This window comes from Poecilia formosa, unplaced genomic scaffold (genome assembly GCF_000485575.1).
Source record: "Poecilia formosa unplaced genomic scaffold, Poecilia_formosa-5.1.2 Scaffold291, whole genome shotgun sequence".
Taxonomy (NCBI): Eukaryota; Metazoa; Chordata; class Actinopteri; order Cyprinodontiformes; family Poeciliidae; genus Poecilia; species Poecilia formosa.
In genome coordinates, this window is record NW_006800230.1 from 749394 (window position 1) to 765497 (window position 16104).

The window sequence follows — 16104 nt, forward strand, 5'->3', positions numbered from 1 at the left end:
TGGTATTGATTTTGAAAAGTCATGTTATGTTAGCATTAGTTAGCTGAGGTGTGGTCTGACCTGAATTGAGCTCGAAGTCATCAAGAACTTTGTCCAGATCACAAACAGCTGCCTTGAAGAAGCTGTCCATTCTGGGCTACAGCAGAAGGCCCTGGATCGCTCTGGTTCCTGTTAGAGAAGCAGGTTTCATCACTGAATAAAGACAGTTTGAAGCCCTTTTTTGTTTGGATTTTAGATAAGTGCTCTATGGGTAGAAGGATAAAAACCCCTCAAAAACCATTTGATATAATATAATGAAGTCAAAACATTTTTGTAACTGACGAGAGCTTTAATCCATCCAAACACAGTAAGTATGAGACATAAGTCACACCTAAAGCTGTGCAGATGTTTCAGATTGTGGCCCAGAAACCCACTTCCATGAGAACCAGACTATCATTGTGCAGGAAAAAAAAATCCATATATTTAGCTAACCGTCAGAAATTTCTACGAACATAAAAGTTCCTAATATTTAAAACAATGAATCCAACATTTTGTGACATTGTAAACCCACAATGCAGCACATTGGTTTGTGTCTTGAGTATTGATTCTAGCTAGCTTCATTCACACAAAATTATTAACATAAAGCTGTAGATTTAAGCCTGCGTGTAGCTGTGGACTGACAAATTTCATTTACTTCATAATCGCATCCAAATTTAAAACTACTGAATTTCCGTGTTTAGTTCACGAGTCCATCCAAATAAAATCCTACTTCCTTAGCAGAACCATTTCCAGAGGAAGATTTCTGCCTACTTTTGTCTGATTTGTCTCTGGTTCCTGCCATGGAAACAAAGGAAAACTTCCCCAGATAGTGGCTGGTTCCTGAACAGGTTCCTGTATCTTTAGAGTAAAAGTTTCCAGTCAAAACCGTGAGCTACATCTTCACATAGCTGTTGTGATGGGTTGGAAAAGGCTTATGCTGTTGATGCAAAGGCCTAATAGCAGTGTGACCAGATCTAAATGATTTTTCCTTCTCCACATATTTCACAGAAGTAGCCATAAATACTCGTGCTCAGCCTGTTTCCAAATCAAAGTAAGCTTCCATGTCTAACATGGAGTTGTACATTTTTAATTAAAATGATAGAACAAAATCAGAATTAACCAATAAGTTTCTAAACAAGTAGAGCAGACTTGCTTACCCGTCTTCCCATCCTAAATGTCAATCTCTCCTAAAATGTTTTAGGCTTTTTTCCCCCCCAATAAAACTGTTGTTTTTGCACAAACAACATTTCAGATTTATTTGTACATATTCCAGTTTGTTGGCACCTAAACAGCAGAATCACATATTAATGTAAAATAAATTAACAAAGCAGAAAACAAATGAGGAGAATATCAGGAAGGATTCAAACCAGTTGAATTCTGAGGATATATTTTTAGTGTGGCTAAAAATAATGAGTCAGAAAAACAAAAACACCTAAAATATGTTCTAAAAATAGCAAAGCTTGGCAGCTGCAATCTGACAAATCACAACCTGATGGAAGTTAAGAGGAAGTTGATACAAAACAATACATTAAAAAACAGTGTTCAAGTGGTTTGATTAAAGTTATGTGCTTTTATTGGAAATAAGGTTAGAATTTAGATTTCAAATTAAACAACTTTTTTTTTAGATTTGTTATGACAGCTACAAAACATAACACCAATAAAACCATAGCAACACCTAATTATTCCACCTGTGTTTCTGTTCCCTCCTGGGTCACTCAGTCACTAGTTACTAAGGAAGGTTAATATTTAACAGAAAAAGGAAGTAAATTTTATTATTATTTGGGTCAATATATACGGGTAAACAGTCATCTCATTTTACTCAATGTTGATTATTTTAATCTTTAAAAAAAATTATTAATTTGAATCAGGTAACAGAAAACAAGGTTTGAAAACACATTTCTCAGACTTCTTGCTATGTTTATGATTTCGTATTTTGTAAAATGATTGTTTTTTTTAATTATTGTTTTTTTCTAAAATGTAGTTTTTTCTTATTTCATGTTTATTATAATGCAGATGGGTTTTCTGAGCTTCTGGGTTGCTGATTCTCTGTCAGCAGGCCTGTGTGTGCAGCTGAATGTCAGCCTGTGTGATGTGGTGAACAACAGACTGTCCTGTCTCCGCTTCTGCTCACTCTGTATACGTCTCTGACTTTGTTTGGACCTCCAAGACACGCTACATGCTTCAGTTCTTGGAAAACTCAGCAGCTGCATAGTGCTACAGAGGTGGACACAAGTCAGATGATGGGCATATACTCTAAGAGTGATCAAGCCCTGGAAGACAGTTGACCTGACTTAAGAGGAACTTATGTGTGCATACCAGTATAAAATATAAGGTTTATTTTCTCTACACACTTTATTGTTAGTCAAATCACATTTTTCAAGGTCTACCTTTGGGTGATATGTATTTATAATACTATGTGTACTTCAAAAAGATTGTTTGACTTATGACTCTGTTCTTGTAAGCTTTATTTTTATATTGAAATTACTCTGTTTTTGTTATATCAATCAGTTTTTTTAATCTGTTTGGAAGGAAGAGGGTGATAGAAAGGAAAGTCGAACAAGGTGAGTCTACTTAAAAATTAAAGTTAAATAAACTAAAAATTCAAAATTGATCAAATCAATGTTGCCGTCATAAAATGAAATACATAAACTGTCTAAGACGCGTTTCTTGTTGTGTTTTCCAAAATGTTATCCTGTCGAATTTCTCCGGTTTTCGTTTTCTTGTTTGTGGTTGCTGATGTATGAAGTTGCCATAGAATACAGACGTTAAAGGTTTAAAAGGCGAGCCACAGCGCAGAATATCACGGGGTCACCAAACTCGTCTCAACATCCATGACGGCCAAATTTAACTGGTGTTGCCGTTTCTCGGTTTTTAAGGCTTTTAAAATCTAAAAAGTCCGCTTGTTTGTTTGCTTCTAACCAAACTTCGGGGTTCCCTTTAAAAAACACACCCAGCATGCTAACAAAACTGTCAAATGTAGAAGCAGTAGACAACTTTAGCATCTACCTGACACACTTCACATTACTATTAAACGCCTACTTTTACGCAGTCTTCTACTAACTACTTGCCCTAAACAAACCCAGCAATAATCTACCAACTGTTACCGAAATTACCGTACTTTATGCAGGTGTAGCTAAAGTTAGCTTGCTTATGGTGAAAGGAATTGCTAGCATGCTAACGCTGCTAACTCCCAGTGGGTTAACCTGGTTTGTTGGTGATTTTTCTTACCTGGACGGGTTTACTCCATGACCTCAGCAGTTCCGGTTTAAAACGGGAGCAAGCAAGGACACTGTCGATGTGCCATTTTCTAAACACGGAACTAAACTTGCCAAGATAGCTAACTGTTGGATTAGTTTCACAGAAGAGGTGTAAATTCTTCACTCAAGACGGCCATCTTGAACGGAGTGTCGGCTCTGAGGTCACAAGATCCACTCGGCTTCGGGGAAAGAGCAGCTCAGTCGGAAAGGTTCACCTGAGAACGAACTGCGAATAAACACTCGGGGTTGATACAGACTGCGTTTGACCGGTTTAATGACACTGATAATATGTCAAAAGTAAAAGAAAAAAACGTGGAGAAAACCCCCCTCCAAATTGAGAAACAGAAAAGAAGCTGCTCCAAAGCAGGTTGGGATTCCAGAATGAGTTTCCATGGTGATATAAAGCAAAAAATATCCCTCAGGCTGTACGTGCACCAGTAATTCAGCCATGTCCCATTAATCCCCCCATATTAATAGGCTTATTAATATAAGGAATAGATAAGATAGCATGTCATTGTCAATATATATTTTATTCTATGGATTTAAGGAACACCAAATGTTAAACCTTTTGATATCCGTGATTTTTATTGTTTAATGAAATAACAGTTTTGGAGCATCAGGTGGCGATTTTGTTCATTTATCTTCAGATAAGCGATAAGAGTGATGCACTTGGTCCACTATAAATAAAAGTTTGAAACTCAAGATTTGAACCTTTTTGTGCCTTATGGTGTGTTTTTGTTATTCAGGGTCATGAATTGTTGGGGAACAACAATGATATTTATATACTTGTTTTGTGATTTATGCAGCTTGTGTAATTTGTGAGCAACAAAACACCATCACAAAAATATGGGGACCAATAGAGAGCTACAACTGCAAATTTGGGCACAGTTAATGTTTCAAAATAAGACAAATCAGAAAAGAAATGTTCTTAATTAAGCTTTGTTGTTTTCACATTTACATAAAGACAAGTTGAAGTTTTTTGCCCTTTTTAAGGAATACCAACTTTCTGTTCTAGACAGTGTCAGTAAAATTAAAAAGAGATCATTACCTGGTTCAAATTCCATGTCACAGGCAACTGATCGTATTCCCTACTTAAAACAGTCTTGTAGAAAATGGGACAACTGTTGAGAAAAATGAATTTACAGATGCATGTCTTACTTCTGAAAGATCTCTAAGTCTTATTACTCACACAAAGAGGCCAGACTGAGAGCAAAAGTAAGAGAAGTTCTTGGATCATATAATTACTGCTGCTCTATTGAATACATTGTTAATAAAGATAAATCCTATTTCTTCAAATGAACTGTCAACATTTTATTTCTCTTTGTCAGAAATTTTAGTATCTATTTGTCTATCTGTCTGTCTGATGTCTAAAAACACATTTAAAAGCATTGAACAACCTGGTGTGTTTCACGGAATATTGCATGAAAAATACTTATATTTTATATATTTTCGATTTATTTTCTGTTTTTTGTTAAGTTTCTATTTCCACAGCACTATTTTCATGTTTCGTTCTTTTCGTGTTTTGTTTAAGCAGGCTGTCTCTCTTTGTTTAAGCAGCCTTTCTGAGTCCTCCGCGCCGATAGGGGGAGGTACAACATCGAGACTCCGCCTTCTCTGCCGCTTCAAACTAAAGTCAAAAGAAGTCGAGGACAGAGTCACGGAAAGAAACAGGAAGAAGACGAACTCGGCAACACAATGACTTCAACCAGGAGACTAGGCAAGGTAAAGCGAGAAATACCAAACTAATCTGTTTTATTTTACTTGTAGAGAGTTTAAAACACTCGACGTGGCTTCGCGCGGGGAGCTACAGAGTCGGTGGAGATAAGAAAGCGGCCGAGTGTTTGTCGCCGACAAAATGAAAGGAGAATGACGTCCGACGAACGGGGATTGAACGGAGAGAAGAGCGAAAAAGGCTGACGGGTGTGATTCAGCACTCTCGGGGAGCTGTCAGAGAACATGTCGATGCGCTTAGCGTGAGCCGAGTCAAGCTAGCGGGCTGTTGGAGCCGCTGTCACCGTGTAACGACGCTCACAGCCGGGGAGAAAACATGGAGACCGTGGGGCTGGGGCGTGACGTCAGATCTCATCAGAACCTCCAAGCGACTGATAATCAATAGCAGCTATGATCTGGCAATAATCCATACACAGGAAAGGATCTTTCTAGTTGGACCGCGTTGAGGAAATAAAAGCTACATCGTTAGCTGTGTAATCCATCCATCAGTAGAAGATAAGTAATTGGTGATTTGATTATACAGCTAAGAAAAATTTCGATCATATATTAAACTAACGTGAAAAATATATATTTTATGATTAAATATCGTCTATTAACATGATTGCATGAAAAATTGGAAATCTAAATGTAGAGAGATCTGATGGATTCGTAAGGATTTGAGAGAGAGAGCATTGATTTGATATGCTTTTTCTGCATTTTTTTAAACAAAATGTAAAATTATTGTTAAATCTCCATAAGAGTGAAGCTGAAAATGCTTTGTTCATACATTGCCACGCTCAACTCAAAAGTGAAACTGAGTCACCAGGTAGGAGGCGATCAAAGAGCATAACCTAGTGAGCAAAAATGATTCAAAAACAATATTTCATTAAACACATTGAAATGCTACGTGGAACTGCAAAAATATATTACTTTTGGATAGTAAGCTGTGAAGTTAGTGACCCACCAGATAAATTAAATGATCCTGAATTTTTTTATTTAATTATTTTTAAACAGCATACACTGATATGAGTGTATGCAAATTGTTCCCATAAGGGTCTTTAGTCTTCGATTATTGATGCGTTCATTTAGGATAAACCTGGGTATCTGTTTTCATGAACCTGTCTGACAGGAGGCCTGTGTCTCATACTTTCAGTTTCTTTGGGACTCATTTGGTTTTGATTTGTAGCACAGAGTGTGTCGCTCTGGCTTTCAGGAATTCCCCCCGACGTCCAAACATCCTCTTCATCATCTCTACTCCCTAAACTCCCCAAACAATCCAGTTCTCTTGTTCTGATAAAAAAAAAAAAATTAAATAAAAACAGCAAAGTGGGACATGCTCAATAAGCAGCAATATAACACACCGGGCAAATGTCGATCATGAAGGGAGCACGGGATTTATAGATGGTATAAAAAAATAAAATAAGAATGTACAGCGTGACTAAAGTTCATTTTTAAACTTTTATTTTTTTTCAAATATATGTAGATAACTTTACCTTGAATACATAAAAAAAAATTAAAACTTGTTGTACAATGTTTATTTATCCAAAATATGTATTCATGTCTATATTTTCTGCTTACAATACTTGTTTCCAAATGGAAAAAAAGTGTTTTTTTAGTTTATGTATTTACTTCTGATCTGTGAAGCAAATATATTCTTATTTAGTAGTAGTATTTAATCATTTTATGACCCTCATATAGAGATGATCTGTACTTCAGGCTGCTACGTACAGGGTTGATGATCTAATGGTGATGTTCTGTCAGGAGCTGATTAAAAGGTTCAAATGAAGACGAACCAAAACTCAGAGCTTTTCCACCATCTGTCTGTGAGACATTTCATACCAACAAGTTATCTTTTCTTCTCTTTTGGGATCAAATTTAAAGACCAGATATTTAAATTAGAGGCACAATATGCATTGGGATCCCACAGAATCCCAATGCAGAGTTGGGAAAGGGGCTAAGAGGAAGGCGGTGGCTGATTTTTCAAATAGTTTTCTTTACTGTACACTTAACTCCCAATCAATGTCATTTACCAGCTGGAAGTTGATTAGAATTATTTTTGATTTGATCAGAGGCCATAAATCTGATCAATCTGGCTCAAGTAATATTCAGAAGTGGAATGTAATATAAAATCCTCAAACTAATATCCAATTCAGTTATAAATAAAAGTGGGGCATCTTCATATTTGGTGACAAATAATTACGAAAAGATTTACAATGTTTATAATCTGACTAATATTAATAATTCAAGTTAATTATTACACATGATTCCCCCTTTTTGGATCCTATGTATTTTGTGTAAACATCCGTGCCAAACCTCTGCTCTGTCTGAGATGTGTGTGTTTCGCTGCAGGAGCTGGATGACATCCGCAAATCTGGAATGAAGCATTTCCGGAACATTTCGGTGGATGACGCGAATATTTTGTGCTGGCAGGGACTCATTGTGCCTGTGAGTACTGACTGTACACACACACACACACACACACACACACACACTGCCCCCCAATAACAAGTAGTGACATATAGGACTACTAACAATTATTTTAGTTATCTGATTTTTGTAACAATTGGATAAAAGCAAACTGGCACTTTTTGTAGATTTCTCATTTAGGTGTTTAAAATATAATATATTTTTAAATAAGATAAACAATTTATTTTCTAAAGTGCAATAACGACATTCGTTTAGGAACACCTGATCATTTGTAACACAGGATGAATCTGCAGCTGAAACAGTCCTAACATCAACATGTGAAAAGCCTTTTCCATTTGACTCGGGATCAACAGCATCTGACTGATCCGCTGATTATATATCAGATTATTGATTGATAAATTGATACTAAAGTTGCTTAATAGGAGATTTTTATTTTTTACAGAATTTGAACCAAATGAAGCTAAAACTTTGCCACTTGAAAGGTTTCTCAGTTGAACATATTTACAAAGTTCTTTTTTTAATCATAATTGCAAACTGTTTATTTTTTTGTAAAATTTTGGCTTCCTCTGAATATGTTCTTTCAACAAATGGCTTTTTTTTAGTCTGTATACTCTAGTTAACGATTAATCCAGGTGATGATTATTTCAGTAATTGATTAATCATTTTTACTATCGGCTTATTTTCCAAAGATCATCTTTGTTAATTAGCTATTTGCCAGACTAACTTGAACTCCAGCTTTTTCCTTGTCAGATCCAGTCCTCTGTCCTCTGTGTACTCTAACTCTCTGCCTGATTCTGTCACCTTGTTGCTCTGCTGCCCCTCCATGTTGCTGTTCTCCGGGTTCCTTCAACAATAATACAGCCAGTATGTTAGACAGAGATAACATTCGGGTTATTACAGGAAGAACAAACGAGACGGTTCTATCAGTCTCATTAGAACTGTTACAACAGTCACATGACAGGCTTGTCTTCTTACTCATCCTCCAGAGGAATGCTGCTGCTGCTGCTGCTGCTGCTGCTCATGAGCTCAAGTTACACATTAGTGCAACAGTCACTGCACCTGTTACTTCTGAGTTATTCCAGCTGATTCCGTTTCACATATTATTTATTTCTTTAAGCGTTGTTTAACCCATTTCAAGAGCTGCATTAAACAAAGCAGTTACAAAATATTGCATATAAATAACACACAAAGACTATTTAATAAACCTTCACATTTATGCTGTCCTGGTTTAACTTTTTTAATCTAACTCACCATCATGGCCTTTAGAGGAAATGAGAAAGCAGACGAGTTAGCTGATAGACGTTATCTGTGAAGTATCAATTACACTTTCTTAGAAGTTGAGATATTTGTTGTTTGTTTAGTGCAGCGTTTCTAAGCAGAAATAAAAAAGACAACTATTGTTTTTTTTCCTTTTGAAGAATATAATATTATGAAGAGATTTTGCATATATTATGAGAATAATCTCTAAACAGATGATTTTTGCTGGTGGTATGGTTGGGATGATTATATTTGCTGTTTGAACATCCTCTCCACTCCCCAACGTTTAGATCCCCAAGCCTCAATATATTAGAAAACTTTCTTTAACTCGATTATTGTTAGTTGTTTAGAGGCTATACCGAATTATATCTCTTTATTCATAATTATTTAAATTTGTTTTGCCCCATCCAGAGCAGAGAACATTCACAGTTTGGTTGGGACCTGAAGGCAAAGTGAAACAAACTGCAGGTTTCCAGAGCGTGACAAGTGGTCTGGGAGTGGCTTGTAGCCCAGTTCTGTTTGCTTTACTTCATAAAAATCATGTCGGCTATAAAATGTGTTGCCACTACTTCCTGTTGAGTGTTGATGCTCACATAATGAAGCATCAACACTAATTCTGCATTCTGAGTTTTCTGAGTCAGTGGGATCATTGCAATGTTTTTTGGTTTATTCTGAGTTGGGCCTTTATTGTTGTGATCCGTGTTTTTCTGTGTAGTTATTTTGAGGTTTTCTGTGTTTAGTCCCGTTTCCCTGTGAGTCCCATCTTCCCTGTTGATTGCTCCCAGCTGTGTCTAGTTCCCTGATTACCCTCCTTGTGTATTTAACCCCACCTGTTGTCTCTGTCCTTCGTTGGGTCCACGTCAATGTTGCGTCTATTGTTCATCATGTTTTCTGCCAGATTCCTGTGTTCCTGAGTTGTCTGCATTAAACTACTGCCATTATCTTTACCTGGGCTTACAAGCATCTTCCTCACCACCAACACCAAATCATGACATTTATGTTCTTTCTGGTCAGTGTGGTTTCATCGATGTTCAGTCTCTTTCTTGTCGCAAAACTGTGACCTTAACTGAGCCAAGTGGCACCTGCAGTGCTGTGGCTATAGTTCAGGTATTTCTGGTAGGTCGGTCACTCCCAGGAAAAGCCACCACTGTTCCAGGTTTGTTCATTTGTTTTTTAAAGCCTTATAGAAAGGCTTTGCAACCTTTTCCATACTGATGGCTGCCTGTGAATTTGTTCTTGTATTTCTGTGCGTTGTTCAGATCAATAAGCATGAGGTGTTGCATTTGGAGATCAACTTCATGTTTTCAAAATGGTTTACAAATTAGGTCTTTACTATAATTATGTTAAGTCAAGCAGAAAGGGTTGAGCTTTTCACATATTGATGTTAGAAGTAATTTTTTTAGATGCAAAAATGACTTGGAAGAAAAATCTGATAAATCGTGAGATTAATCGATTGATTTAATCAATAGCTAAAGTATTTGTTAGTTGCCTGGTGAAAAACAACTTGGTTTTCAAAAAATGTGATTTATTCATGTTTTAACACTGTGCCACAAGTTGCATGTGTGAAACAACAAATTTTACTGGTGTGGAAACCAAAATGACTGAAAAACAATTTTCTCTTTAAGCTCCTGGAAGAAAACTGTAATAAATGTTTGTCCTTTTTCAATTAGTGGGGAATTTTTTTTGTTTTTGTTTTAGGAAAGTTCTCCTTAAAATCTGCAAATCCTTTTTTTTTCTCCCCAATCCAGGACTCTCCTCCGTATGACAAAGGAGCCTTTCGGATTGAGATCATCTTCCCTGCAGAGTATCCCTTCAAACCCCCCAAGATCACCTTCAAGACAAAGATATACCATCCTAACATCGATGAGAAGGGTCAGGTGTGTCTGCCCATCATCAGCGTGGAGAACTGGAAGCCGGCCACAAAAACATGCCAAGGTAAGAAGAGGAAGTGGGTTTTTCATGCAGAGGCCCTTAAGGGACACAGGGGACTGATTTTTCCCTTGCGTTTCCTCGCATTAACATACTAGTCAGTTCTTGACTACTGGAGCTGTTTGTGTTGTAATGTAAGGCTTTTGTAAGGTTTTCCAAGTGTCTTGTTAGTGACATGTGAAGCTTTATATATTTGTTTCTTGTTTTTACAAAAGCACCACAAACTTATGTGCAAAATGCAAAAGCAAAACCGACTGAAACCTGCTCTTTGTCGCTCTCCATTCCCTCTGAGACACAAACAGAAACTCTCTGTTCATGGGTAATATTCATCGGAGAGTTTTGGTTGGGTCTTTTTTTGTATTGGTAGTCTGACTTGAGTCCCATCTCAGCCTTACACAAACACCAACACACAGTGGATAGATCGACGTTTTCAGTGAGTGTCTTTCAAATTGACATTTATCGCTGTTTACAAAGTAAACCAGGGTGTATTTGCTAACTTTACCAGAAGAAAAAGATTTCCCCATGTCCTCTATGGGGCTCCGTACTTTCAGAACTCCTCTGCTGCTGACGGTGGAGCTTTATCATTATTACTTTTATTAACGTTTTCGTTTTGTTGTTGCTGCCTTTCAGTGATTCAGTGTCTGATCGCTCTGGTGAACTCCCCCCAGCCGGAGCACCCGCTGAGGGCCGACCTGGCTGAGGAGTACACTAAGGACCGCGCAAAATTCATGAAGAACGCCGAGGAGTTCACAAAGAAACACAGTGAAAAGCGACCTGTGGACTGATGACACGACGACGACCTGCACCTGTTAGCCTCCTTTCTGTTTTCTGATCGAAGACCCCGGCCTGACTCTCTGTTCTTAGCCCCTCCCTCTTCCCCCTGCGTTTCACAAAGATGCCCCCCCACCCCACCCCACATTCTTGTGTACCTGCAATGTTTAGCACTCTCCAACCAATCTTTAATAGAGGCTTGTGTTTCTGTTTTACTTTGCCAAAAACAAAAAAGAAAAAAAATCAAAGCAGGACTTTTTGGTGAGTAGGCAGCTTCTGGCCTCTAGGTGTCATCTTTTGGTTGTTTTTGACTTCTTTCTATCGATTTCTTTTTAGAAAAAAACAATAAATTGTCTGAGGTGGCATCTTGAAGGTTAAATTAATAATAATAATAAAAAAAGTGCTTTTCTTAGTGCTTAAATGTTGAATGTTATCTCAGATGACACAGTTCTTATTTCCATCTTTTTAGGCTTCCTTTCCAAATTTAACAGCATCTAAAGCCGTGTTGTTGTTTTATTTCCTCTTTCTTTCTCATCATCCACCACACAGTTGGAATAAAATCAGAACTTGTTGCCGATAAAGCCCAAATGTAAAACGAAGATAATGACCATGCAGCATTCAGGTGTCATTTAAATCATTATTTTGTATTTTAAGGGAAATTATTCCTTCGAAATAAAATATTTCCACCTCTTTTGGCCTCCTCTGGAGAAGTGGTAAAACTACAGCATGGAGTTGTCTTGCATTCATGTCTGGCTGAAGAGATGGAGAGTTATTGATATATCATCACCTTCCTAAAATAATAGAATAAGTTTGTTTTTTTTTTTTGTTTTTTTTGCCCAAAGTGTCTCTTTTTTCCTTTTTTGTCAAAATTGCTTTTGGCATAAAACGACATAGGCCTCTTTTTGTTTTTTGTTTTTTTTGTTTTTGTTTTAGGAAAGTGATGACATTAAAACTAAAGGGATCCAAACATCTGATGTAATAGAAAGTGAAACTAGTCAAGTTGTTTTTAATTTTTTTTTATTAAAGTCAGGGTAATCCTTAACTTGAGGTAGACTTTTCTGCAGGTCATGTCGAAGATCTTGTTTTTTTTTTTACCCTGAAGATGTATAATCTTTGAGACATCAGCCTCTAGTGGTAGAGCCAAGGTTCTCCTTCACATGTTCGGCTCTCACTTCTTGAACATAACCAGCGGAGCGGGCACCTGGATGTCCTGGCCCTTTTCCAGCTTCTTCTCGCACTCGATCAGGTAGTTGACCCCGTTGACCACCAGCTGAACCAGCTCCACCTAAATTGCAACAACCCAAAATGTCACTTCACCGGCAATAACGCATGTAGACCACAGGAACCGGAAGGAAGGCTCACCTCGGATTTGCCCAGACGGTCCAGGTTGGAAATGTCGAAGGTGTCTCCAGTGGCCGCCGTGTCGACCCCGCCCGTGCCTCGCTTCTGCAGCCGCAGGTTGTCCAGGATTTTGGAGAAACGTGGGTCCTGCAGGGCAAATGGAGACACAAGTCACGACTTGTTTAAAAATAAAACTACATAAATGAATGCAGTTAGTATGTTTTGTTTTCTTAACATAAAGGGACATTTTAGGCAGTTTTTTAAAAAAAAAAAAATACTGCAAAGTTAAACATTCTATGTTGGCTGCTAAATGACTAAAATATAACACAGTGGGGGGGGTTGTTTGTTTTTTTCTTTGTGGATCTATTTTGTTGCTTTGTGAAGGAGAGGAAAATTGCATCTCCTTTCTAATCAGGAATGAATAAATCGATGTTAAATACAGAAAATTTCAACTAGAAACATTTTTTCCCTACCGCTTTGGCGCCCCCTCTGGCGCAGCGCCCCCATGCGTCCTATTTAATGCATAGCCACTTCTTGCTCCGCTGTTTCTGAACAGTTTATCCCAATATTTTTCAGACATGTGCAGAGAGAAAACTGTTGCACATCATCACTCTGAACACTACCTCATGTAGTTGGGAGCATCATGGTAGCTGAGAAAGAACGAAGATAGAGATGAATACAGAGAAAACCTGCAAAACACTTTAAACAGTCCCTTCATTAAATTACGATTGATTTTCTTTCTGGGTTTTTTTTTTGTTTGTTTGTGATGCCACTTTAGACATATTTGTAAAGAATTGTGCGAAACTTGCGCTTATTGCGGCAAATGTGACTTTTTATCGATCACAGACATAGAAGTTAACGGGTAATACTGAGGCAAGCAGTGTAGTAGAAGTAAAATGCTGCCACCTGCAGGTGGTTAGCTGTCACATCAGCTTGTTTTAACATTTTTTTTCTTGTGAAAAATTGGCAATCAACTGTCTGAGTCAGAGTGATCTTCAGCTGTTTTGTAGAGAAGAACAAACATGGCAGAGACACGACCCAAAAGACTGGCAAGCAAAGCTGGTTCAATGAGCCGTTGTCTCAGGAGGATCTTGTAAACCATGTATTGTTTGCCTGGCACTCTGCCATCCTGAAGAGCAGGAATGAACGCAGATAAAAAAAAAAAAAGATAAACCTGATTGACAAACACCGACTCGTTAGGTTTAACCGATGTCGCCGAATCCCCCAGAGAAGTGAAATAATGAAGGCCGTTAACAGAGCATGCTGGTGTTGGGTTGGCCACGTCACCTTGCTGAGGTTTGGCAGGCGGACATGAACCCCGGCCCTCAGGCCTGTGCCCAGGTTGGACGGGCATGTGAGGATGTATCCCAGACGCTCGTTCCACATGAACTCCCAGCCTCTCTCCTGGATCAGATGCTCAACCTGATCCATAGAAAGAAAATATATGAATGTGATACTTAAAAAAATACTATTAACATGAGAAACAGTTCTACAAAGACCCAAGTGAGAAAAACTACCACCTTAAAATGATTTACTCTTGTGCACTGAGACTTCACAAAATCTTACCAAATCATTTTGGTCTACTTTCTAGTGCAAATATATTAGTATACTTGAAGCAGGACAAAACAAGTAACTTTTCAGAAACTTTTAATAACTTGTATTAAGTCAATAATTCCTTAATACTGATATTGATACCTATATCAAGACATTTTCCCCATGTTATAAGTGAAAAACATCTGCCAATGGAGTTAGTGTTTTTTATTTTTACATCAATGTTAAAGAATTATTAACTTCAAACAAAATCATATATCTTTCTGAAGTTACTTTTAAGTTAGTTTTGTCTGATTTCAAGCGTACTAAGGCACTGGCAGTCGAAGCTAGACAAAAAAGGTTTATTGTTTTTGCGTTGTGGCTCCATCATGCCTGTTTGAGGCCGTTGCAGAATCTCTCGAACACTCTCTTCATGTTGCCGCCCTTCTCCATGGAGATGACTCTGGTGTGGTCTTCCTCGTTGACCCAGATCAGGAAGGTCTTCTCATTATTGTGCCTGAAGACAAGAAACCACAATGATTTGGTAAGAGACACTTAAGACACCCCTTTGTGAAGTACCCTGTTCACCAGGTGAGAGCAGAAAAACTACAGTTCGCCCAACGATTAGCACAAGAAATCGTACTAAATTGGCGACAGACAGTGAACTCAAGCATCCAGCTGTGTGGACCGTACCAGATCCCCCTGGCGTCTGGCCAGTCTCTGGCCATGAAGGCGCACGTCAACAGAGGGGAGACGGGCTTGTCGAACAGGAAGTGGTCCTACAGATAAAAAGGTAGAGAGAGGCAGCAGGATGTTAAAGAACAACTTCTATTTATTCATTTAGCTGGCAGAGGGAGGAATGTGCAGGTATAGTGCTGTAAAACAGTCAGATTTCTTTTACTTTCACTTTTTTGAATGTTGAAAGAAATTTCAATATGTGACAAAGATGACCTGTGTAAATACAAACACTTTTTTTTTTTATTTATTGTATTCATTAAAGGAAAAGACGCTATCCAAACCAACTTGACCCTGTTAGGTTTAAGTGATAAAATAATTGCAATAAAACTGCAACATTCAGAGATAAACTTCACAAACCATTAATAACAAACGATGACTTTGTTTTCTACTATTTTTGATTTTTTTTTGTACACAATGTGTTGCTTTTCGAGATCAGAGACGTTCTTTTTCTATGATCTGTTATATATGCTGAAGTTTGACTCATGAATCTGAGCTCAGCTTTCTAAAGAAAACAGTTTAATCACATTTAAATCTTGATTTCAGAGACAACTCTTTCTCTTTACTGAATGAGTTCATAAGTTGAACATGATGAGCTCTCTAGAATGTACTTTTTCACAGCACATTCTAGAAATGTGAATCTTTCAGTGTCCAGCAGTTCAATTCTATTTTGATTGTTAGGGTCACCATTCAATTCAGAAACAGTTTTCGATTCAAAAACCAATTTTTCAATTGAAACGGTCCAGAGATTCTGTTTAAATGATGAATGACAAGAGAGAAAGAAAAAGCTTTAACAAATAGAACATTAAATTAAAAACACTTCTGTAAAGTTCCAGATTCTATATCAGTATATCAAACTTCATGTAACACTGGACATTTACGGGAAAATACTAATACAGGAGCATAACGAGAAAGAGGGATAAAAACTGTAGTTTCCTGGCCAAAACAGGAGACGTGACAGGTATGTCATACAATTCTGTAACTTAAATTACCAGTATTAGGTTAGCTTGGCTGCTGGCTCTGCCTCAAATAAAAAAAATACCAAAGAATTATTCAAAATCTGTACATTAGGCAAGATTCCCTTCTATGGTGGCTGAGTGGGCGTGTAATTCGACGTGCCGGGTACTTG

At 37.7% G+C, this 16104-nt stretch overlaps 3 protein-coding genes across 3 annotated transcripts in view; 1 reads left to right on the forward strand and 2 right to left on the reverse strand.

Moving 5' to 3' along the window:
• The window catches only part of zfyve16 (zinc finger, FYVE domain containing 16), a 29726-nt gene extending 26108 nt beyond the window's left edge, over positions 1-3618 (reverse strand). The window contains exons 1-2 of the mRNA XM_007571977.2: positions 3247-3618; positions 61-168 (exon numbers count right to left, since the gene is read on the reverse strand). Coding sequence (XP_007572039.1) covers positions 61-130 — 70 coding nt within the window. The 5' untranslated portion in view covers positions 131-168; positions 3247-3618. The remainder of the gene's footprint in view (positions 1-60; positions 169-3246) is intronic.
• Positions 3619-4880: 1262 nt separating this feature from the next.
• Positions 4881-12093, forward strand: LOC103151761 (ubiquitin-conjugating enzyme E2 L3-like). The gene is made up of 4 exons (XM_007571978.2): positions 4881-4997; positions 7335-7430; positions 10418-10604; positions 11229-12093. The coding sequence occupies exons 1-4, from the start codon at positions 4971-4973 to the stop codon at positions 11381-11383; spliced, it is 465 nt and encodes a 154-aa protein (XP_007572040.1). The 5' UTR covers positions 4881-4970; the 3' UTR covers positions 11384-12093.
• Positions 12094-12369: 276 nt separating this feature from the next.
• ckmt2a (creatine kinase, mitochondrial 2a (sarcomeric)) overlaps positions 12370-16104 on the reverse strand; it is a 9486-nt gene continuing 5751 nt past the window's right edge. Inside the window, exons 6-10 of the mRNA XM_007571979.2 lie at positions 14934-15019; positions 14634-14757; positions 13998-14132; positions 12732-12857; positions 12370-12654 (exon numbers count right to left, since the gene is read on the reverse strand). Of these exons, the coding sequence (XP_007572041.1) occupies positions 12538-12654; positions 12732-12857; positions 13998-14132; positions 14634-14757; positions 14934-15019 (588 nt within the window). The 3' untranslated portion in view covers positions 12370-12537. The remainder of the gene's footprint in view (positions 12655-12731; positions 12858-13997; positions 14133-14633; positions 14758-14933; positions 15020-16104) is intronic.